Source organism: Montipora capricornis, chromosome 7, assembly GCF_036669925.1.
Source record: "Montipora capricornis isolate CH-2021 chromosome 7, ASM3666992v2, whole genome shotgun sequence".
Lineage (NCBI taxonomy): Eukaryota > Metazoa > Cnidaria > Anthozoa > Scleractinia > Acroporidae > Montipora > Montipora capricornis.
In genome coordinates, this window is record NC_090889.1 from 27,090,059 (window position 1) to 27,098,893 (window position 8,835).

At 38.9% G+C, this 8,835-nt stretch overlaps 1 protein-coding gene across 1 annotated transcript; it reads left to right on the forward strand.

Annotated features, from left to right (window-relative positions):
* Positions 1-2,813: 2,813 nt before the first annotated feature.
* On the forward strand, positions 2,814-7,540 carry LOC138056698 (rap guanine nucleotide exchange factor 1-like). Its single transcript, XM_068902553.1, has one exon. The coding sequence runs from the start codon at positions 3,894-3,896 to the stop codon at positions 6,672-6,674; it is 2,781 nt and encodes a 926-aa protein (XP_068758654.1). The 5' UTR covers positions 2,814-3,893; the 3' UTR covers positions 6,675-7,540.
* Positions 7,541-8,835: the final 1,295 nt, after the last annotated feature.

Here is an 8,835-nt window from a genome sequence, read left to right on the forward strand (position 1 = left end):
CGGAAACTTTTCGACCAGATTTGCACAATTTTCCCTAAACACAATGTAACCTGTCTTTCGTTTCAAGTGACTGAACACAACACAGAAGGAAATCAGAACCGACCAATCAGAAGGCTGCGTTTTGAACACTAGACTCGAATTATGCAAAAAACTTCAAACATTACATCCGCAAATTAATCCCGGTATTTGACAAGTAGATAGATCCTTTATAAAGGTTTGGAAAATACACTTCCGAGAAAACTATGTTTATTTTTTAGGTTGATGTTAAATCGGCTAAATCTTTTCGCGAGCTAACACGGGACAGGATCAGTCTAACGTCACTAAGCACTGGCCAAACGAACTAATTAACTAAACGCAACTTATATAGTTAGGCCCTTAGCCAAACGGGGATGCCGAGCCAAAATCTGAGTAAAGGGGTAGTTTCTAAAGAAACTGTGGTGCTGCGTCGGTGGGGAAGTAGTATACAAAAATTTGGTTTTATCAACGGAGTTGATAATGTAAATTGGCCACCGTACAGAGATTCTAAAAGCTGACGTTTCGAGCGTTAGCCCTTCGTTAGCCGATTCGCTCTGACGAAGGGCTAACGCTCGAAACGTCAGCTTTTAGAATCTCTGTACGGTGGCCAATTTACATTATCAACTCCGTTGATAAAACCAAAATCTGAGTAGCCTGCGAGCAAGCTCTCTTTCGGGGCGGGCGGCGCCGCCCACCCACCCCGAAAGAGAGCTTGCTCGCAGGCTAAAATCTGAGAGATGTTTCAAAACTTTGTCAAACAGTGTCGGATTTCCTTGAACTTATCACTGATAGTAGTTGCAAACAATGGGAACAAAGAAACATTTCATCGGCTTTCACCTTCCTGGCTAGACTTCACGGTTTATTCCACGTTTGCCCCATTTTTTTTACAGTAGTTGTTTCAGGTGATGTCTTCCAGCAAACACTTCCGAATCTGAAAGAAAAAATGTCCCCATGTTTATAGGCGTAAATACTAGGAGATGGCTGAATTGACAAAAAAAAAAACAGCCAGAAATAGACTCCCAAGGAAACCATTGCGGGGACACTGAACGATGACGCCCACTACCTTCGCCTGGATGCCTGTTTTTTTGTCGCGTCAATCGGTTCGAAAAATCTGTTTACTTGATTATTGGCAACAGATCACGCAGCAAAGTGTAAGTGTATCATGTTCACTTTTATCAAGGCCGACCGTCTTAGCAACAAGTTTGATAATGCAAAAAGGCAATTTTATGTATACATTTTGCCACATGAGCACGTTTCTACATACGAGGCTTTGTTCGTTGCCTTTGCGCCACAATATTGTAGAAAGATTGACGACACCACTTAGAAGTAATTAAATCTGGAAAATCACACTTCCCAAAAAGACCTAACAATTAAATAAAATGGATTTTGTTCTCGAAACTCCTTAGGCGTTGTTAGACACTCCCAGCAGCTCTCTGGCGACATCATATGGTTACACCAAACGGACTTCCGGATCACAACCGGATTCAGCGGCGAAGGGTGTGGTTCTTAGATCATATCTACGTTGTATCGGCTCTTGCTTAAAATATTTAGTTTCTTAAATCGGTGTGGATGGAACTTTTGAGTGGACAGGTCATGTAACTCCTTGTGTAACCCTAACCTTCTTTTATTTTTCATGTATGGTAGTGAATGTTAAATGTCTGACTTATAATTTATTTGCCTGATGCAAGAAGGGTCCGAGTTAAATCAATTAGAATGTCGGGTAGGGATCGGACGGACGAGGAGACATTGTCATATATAGTAAACGACTTCTGACTTTGAGAATTAACGATTGGAAGTGGAGCTGTTTGAGGAGGAAAGTGTTCACAAGTTGTGAATGTTTTTGTCTGTGGTTTAGAAAAATCAATATCGAACTGATCAATTTGCTGACATTCTCCTAATCACACTAAAAACACGATAAAAATCATCATAAAATCGCGGTTAAAAACCACAAAGTATACATTGACTTCCTTACTGACAAAGAACTTTTCTGGTCATTGTCGTACTGAAACTCAAAGGTTTGGTTTTATCAAATGGATTCGCTGTGACGAAGGGCTAACGCTCGAAACGTCAGCTTTTAGAATCTCTGTACGGTGGTCAACTTACATTATCAACTCCGTTGATAAAACCAAATTTTTGTATACTACTTCCCCACCGACGCAGCACCACAGTTTCTTTAGAAACTGCCCCGATCATTCATCTGAAACTCAAAGGGTTTGGCCGATTTGGTTTCCAAACAACTTCCGGTGTTCACGCTAAGCATTGCCATGTTTGGACACCGAAACAAATTTCATGACATCTGCCAACATTTTTAATCAACAACAACACTGGCAATGCAATATATAAGGAATAATTGCACGAGCGATCCTATTCAATTGTTGTTTTTAAATTTTAAATTGAACCCTTAAATCGGTGCATTTTAATAGTAACGTTAACTAAATATAACGAAGTAAGCAACATAGGTGCACGTTTTATTTTGTTTGAATGATTCAACCACACATTAATCAGTTTTTGACTAAAAGAAAGCTTTTCGCTATTTCGTGATTTTTTCGTTCCGAAATTTTCGATTTTGCCCTTTCGTTCGCTTTGAAACCACATTCAATATGATGTAAATTCCTAATCAAACCATTCCGTAAATAGTTAAGGCGATAACGGTTAAATTTTGTCAGATCATAAATGGCAATAAGAAGTGTCACTAACCACAATATTTCAACCAATCATTTTCCATCGAGCCCTTTAAGCTGGGTATTTTTTGAAAAAAGGTGATACCTTAGTGAACCCTTAAAATTACACGCGGTTATTAAACGGATATGTGTATGCCCTCAATGAATTAAACGCCGAAGGATATTACCTTTCAAAACATTTCGGTGCGATATATTGTCTATCTAAGGTTAAAAACACCCGTGACAGCCGCAATATAACATTATTTTGTGTGAAAAAGGAAAAGGTTTGCTTTTAATAAGGTGGTAGGTCGAGCGACACGGGGGGGGTTGCTTTGTGTCGTCACTTCCGATAAGTTTTGACAATCAGCTGGGAAGTGCCGTTTTTCTCTCCAGTTGGGTTGATTGAAAACACTCCCAGCGCTGCGGTATAGCTGTCAAATGTTTCTGAACGACTTATTACCATACTTAGCAAGAAGCGAGCGAAGGGTTGGATATGTGTTCATTTCATTAGTGGATTTGCAATGGACGAAAAGCTTAAGTACAAATGTCAAATTCGACCAATCGGAAGTCGCCAATCCAAGTCCATTTCAAAGGTCACGGTGTGATCACGGCACGTTTCTCGAAGGAGAGTGGAATTCCCATAAGATCCAAACCCCTTCCTCTTGCCTTCTGGTGATATTTACAAAGAACCGTCGACTAATTGTAGAGAGCACGGCAATTGTTTTGTAATCCGAGCGGAGAACGGTTAGGCAGATGTTACCTAAGAATAGTCAAGATCTTATCAACAAAAGCAATTGAAGACGGTGACCTCGGTTCACGACGTGACAGCATAAATCAAGCAAATATCCAAGTGTTCGGGAAATTCGACTCTGAAATAGAAGATCCAATTAGTGGTTGCAAAGACGGAATTCTTCGTTTGGTTGAAATCACGAACCTTCTGTTGTTTACAGGCTGATTGATAACGTTTTTCAAAAGGCAACAGGATGTTTGCTGAATAATCGTGCAACCGTGAACTGTAGCGGTAAGCTATTTCTTAATTGTCGTTGCGGGAAAAACAGATATTTGCCTCACGGACAATTGGTTGTGTTTTGAAATTGGTGTGGGGTTTCATACTGTGGATTCCTTGCACATGTTTAGTGTGCCGTTGGACTTTTGTTGTGTGAAACTGTAGGAGTAAACGCTTGCGAAATCCCCGTGATTCTGCTCATGTGAATTGCAATGGCTTCCCCGATTAAACGAATTATGAGCTTAAGGGAGACCAAAGCGAACTCTACGTCGCCACCGATGTCGCTTTCTCCTGGAAATCGAAAACCGAAATTTCTAAAAGTTCTTCGAAGGCATTCTTTCAGCCAAGGAAGGCGAAAGAGCCATGATGAGGAGGCACGAAAAGAGAGAGTGAAAGAGGTCGAAGATTTGCCGACAAAACCAGCAAGAAAATCGTCACAACAAAGCCGCGATTTGGAAGCTTTCGAACAGTATCACAAAGAACTAAAGAGCGCAGTTCACTATTTCATTTTGGTTGTTGACAAATTCCAAAACAACATGGAGATCGTGATGGCGAAGATACCAGATAACTGTTCCATAGTCTTGGAATCAGTAATAAACATAGACAATATGTTGGACACATGTCTTCGGCTCCACAGTTGGAACAACACTGAATTGGTTTCACACCGAAAAGTCATTCATAAAAAAGTCGCGGATTTAACGAGATGGTGTGATATACTATTAGTGAGAGGCAATGTGAAAGGCGATCTCATGGAAGGAGTACAGTTTGTCAAAGCACTAGAGGAAAGTGTTCAAGAACTTGTCCTTCTAGCGATCCCGCGACTTCGCAAGCAAGAACTTAATCATGAAATCAGAAATTCCATCTTCATGTTCGAGGGATCCAGTGAGAGCATACAAGTTGGGGAAGACTGTTCCGAGATTGGGCAGCCCCCATGGTCTGGTTCAAATCGGAGGGACTCTGGTATTAGTGAAGGAAGTCTTGGGGCAACTGATTCATCTAGCAGCAGGCCCTCGCCAACAACTTCACGGGATTCAGGCAGAGGGAGTTACAACTACATCCTTGATTCTGATACCTCTCATCATAATGGCCATTTGGGCCCACCTGAGCCACTAGTAAGGGGTCGGCAGTCTCACAGAAACACATCAAATTACTACCACCAAAGTCTCAATGCTAGTTCAAAGAACTCTGACTGGTCTCTCAGTCAGACGAGTGACTCATCCAGTTACAGATCCTTGCCACAATCTCCTGTTAGCTCTCATGATGAGTTCAGCGGGAATGCTTACTTCTCTGCATCAAGTTCTACAGGGGAAGAAGGATCCTTTTATTCTGCTGATGATGAAGATTCAGATCCTCCCATTATCCAAGCAAAATTTCTTGGTGCTACTGAAAACCACGAAATCTCAACACCTAAGAAGAAATCATTTCAAGTATACATTGAACTTGTTGGAAATTACACACAACCATCTGATGTCATCCTTAAGCGACCTTCATCAGCTTATGAGGGTTACCAGGAAACTTTCAGGAGAAGTATAACTACACAAACCAACTCTCCTGCACATCATACTCCTACGGCATTGAAGAAGGATATCTTTACTTTTCGAAATGTCACTGACTCAGAGCGGTCACACTCATTGCCTCTTCTCCAAAGTCCTGCAAAGGTACAGCTGAACTTTACTCAGGACTTTAATAAGAATATACAAGCGGAAGTCCCCAGGAATAAGCTTCTTCCAGTGGAGGAGGAGAGGCGCCGGAAGCAGAGTAATGCAAGCAGCAGCTCGAGCAGTTTGAGTGGAACTGAAGATGAGGATGTTAATACCCCTGCACTAGATTGCTTGGATGTTTCCAAATTTCTTGTTTATCGTCAGGATGAAGATGGACAAACATTGATTGGAGGTGCAATCGATGCGCTTATTGTCCATGCTAGTGGTTCCACCAAGAAAGACTTGGTGTATTATGAAGCATTTCTCACCACTTACAGAACATTTATCTCTCCAAAGAATCTGATTGATAAGCTCCTCTATCGAGAAAGAAGGTTCCGGGAGAAAGGTTGCAAGAAGGCAAGCCAGAATGCTTTTTTTTTACTTTTGCGAGTAGTTGATGAACTGACAGGGAAAGTTGAAAGGTGCATCTTAGAACAACTGATGAAAGAAGTCTACCGCCTTCTTGTGAATGGACACGTAGTTCTTGGAAAAATTCTTCGTGACAAGATGCTCCCTAAGTGCGAGAACTACTACAGGTCACGTTCCTTATCAGGATTTGTTCATCCAGTGTTTCCTGACCCAACTCAAAAGTACACTGTGCTTGATTTCCATGCAGAAGAATTGGCTAAGCAGCTAACTTTGATTGATGCAAAGAATTTTCATAACATTGAGATTCCAGAAATTCTTGCATGGGGGAAGGAGCAAAAAGAGGAATTATCTCCAAACCTCTGTATTTTCACCGAGCATTTTAACAAGGTGTCTTATTGGTGCCGAACCCATGTTCTGTCTTTTGAGAAACAACGAGACAGAGAACTGGTCTACCTGAAATTTCTTAAGATAATGAAACATTTGCGAAGGTTTAATGACTTTAATTCTTTGCTTGGAATTCTTTCTGCACTGGACTGTTCCGCTGTCAGAAGACTGAACTGGCCAAAGCATTTGCCAGATGGTCTTGCAGAGTATGCGACACTGATTGACAGCACATCATCTTTCAGAGCTTATCGGGATGCTCTGGCCACAGCAGAGCCACCATGCATTCCATATCTTGGGCTCATCCTTCAAGATGTCACATTTGTTTTCCATGGCAACACGGATGAACTTCCTGATGGCAAAGTGAACTTCATGAAGAGGTGGCAGTTATTTAACATTTTAGACAATGTGCGCCGATTTAAACTTACTTCTTATGACTTTGAATGGAATGATCAAATTGCACAGTTGTTTCTTGGAATGAACAATTTCTTGTCAGAGGAAGAACTGTATGAAAAGTCACTCAAGTTGAAACCTCGGGAGTAAAAAGTTTAATCAGTTGGTAAAACAAGTTTCATTCAGATTCTAAATTTGAACAATGGCTCAGTAAAAAAGTAATGCAGACATTTTCGTGTTCATTGGCCTTTCACACTTTCTTTAAGTGTATTTCAGTTTGTCTGATATTTTTGTATTCAATTCATGACAAATTTTTTTGGATATCTTTGGTTGAGATTAAGAAAAAGAGACAGAATAGAATCAAACAGATTAACTATACTGTAAAATCAAATACATTTTTATATTCTGGTACTGGTTGTAGGAGTCATTTTATTCTGCTTAATTTTGTAGTACGGTTAACCTATTTTTGTACAAAACAGTTATGCAAGACTATTGTAGGTCACTTTGTACCTTTTGTAAAGGCAAGATACCAGTTCAGCACAAATTTATTGTGGGTATAGTGTTGCATGTAAAAAGTTAATTTTTTCACGGTTAGAGGACTAGGATGTGACCATTTTTAGGGGCATGCTCTTTATGTAAAATAAATCACATCTTTCCATCAAATACTTCATTTCCTATCACTTGATATATCTTATCCCCTTCCCTTGCATATAAAGTATTTTGACACAGTGACATCAGTATGTTAGAGTTACAATATTCTTGCAGTTGATGTATTGATTCTTTTAATTCATGATACATTAATAGTTGCTCTTTGGCTTTCCTATTTTGTGACAAATGTCTTGAGGATTAGAACATGTTGAAACAGAATTTTAAGTGGCTTGACAAATTACATTTTTGAAAAACGATTTTGTGTAAATAATAAATTTTTAATCACTCTAGGCTTGAAGGTTTTATTTTTAAAAAAGATGATACTTTTGCAGGTAATATTAAAGGTGGACACAGTGACTTAAATAGAATTACTGTACTTGTTTTCAGAGGTTTCATTTCAATGTTACTGCAATAATTATTTGTCAAAATATTGCTTACAGTTGCAAATAATTTATGTGTCATTTACTGTGTTGAATAATAAGATTCTTCATTACAGTAAAAAAATCAAACTTTCAAAATGCAAAAACTTGGTTTGGTAAAACTTAAAATTATATAACTTTGTTTTGAATTTGAGTCTTTATGAAACAGGTTACCTCCAATGGCGAATTTTTGTTTACTTTTTACCTATTAGTAGGGAGAGAAAAAATATTTATTTGTGCTGGAGGAACCTTACTTTCAATTCCTGAAATTTATTTATCATATGGTTTACCCTCTCAGGAAGTACTTTGCATTTCTGAAAATTATAAATATAGACTTACAAAATAATCCTGGAAAAGAATGTATTCTATTAATGTAATGATGGTAATCAGAACCTGCTAGAATTATTTTCGGGAATATGAAAAATGTGAAACATTGAGGGAACCGTGGAAAACCAGTTTGCCTTATATTAAGTTGGATGTACCAGAGAAGACTCACTTCTTTCTTCTGAGAAGATAGCAATGAAAAAAAATATTCTAACTGATAATATACATCAACAAAGATGAAAAAGTTTCATTTGCGACTTCATATGTTAGCCGGATTTTGTAGATTAGTATTTGTTGTTGGTAATCCGACTCGGGGGCTAATTTTTTTCGCAAATGGTTACAAATCCCTTTTGTGATATACTTTCACTAGTTGAAAGGGATTTACATGAAAATAAGAATGGACCTCATAGATAGCTTTTGCCAGTGACAAAATGAGGAATTCTTGGAAATTTGGTAAACAGATAATGAGATTATTACCAGTTTAGGATTTTTTTGCAAATGAAATAACGGAAGGGTTTCTAAGTTGGAGAATTGCCTCGGTGATTGGTTGTTTGATCGAAGAGTTTTGCAGGTTTTTGTGCCAATTATACTATATTTTTGCTCCATCGGACAGAAATGTTAGATAGCTGGGGAGATAGTATCGTTCACAATAGGTGCTAAAAATATCTTGAAAGATTTCCATTTTGGTTTTCTAGGGCAATGCACAGCTGCGCTTGGTCATTTAGATTTATGAAATATATAGATGTTCTGGATAAAATGCACGTCAACAAAAGATTAAAGATGAACTGTGCTCTTGTTTTGGGGTTAAAAAGGATTCTTCTGCACATGTTCCCCAAACCGCTTAAGCACGCGATCGAACTGTGTCATCATGTCGCGATTCGATCTCTCTGTTTTTGGAACCGAAGTATTTTAAACACGAA

Coding starts and splice junctions, on each gene's coding strand:
- LOC138056698 (XM_068902553.1), top strand. CDS start 3,894: ATGGCTTCCCCGATTAAACGAATTATGAGCTTAAGGGAGACCAAAGCG.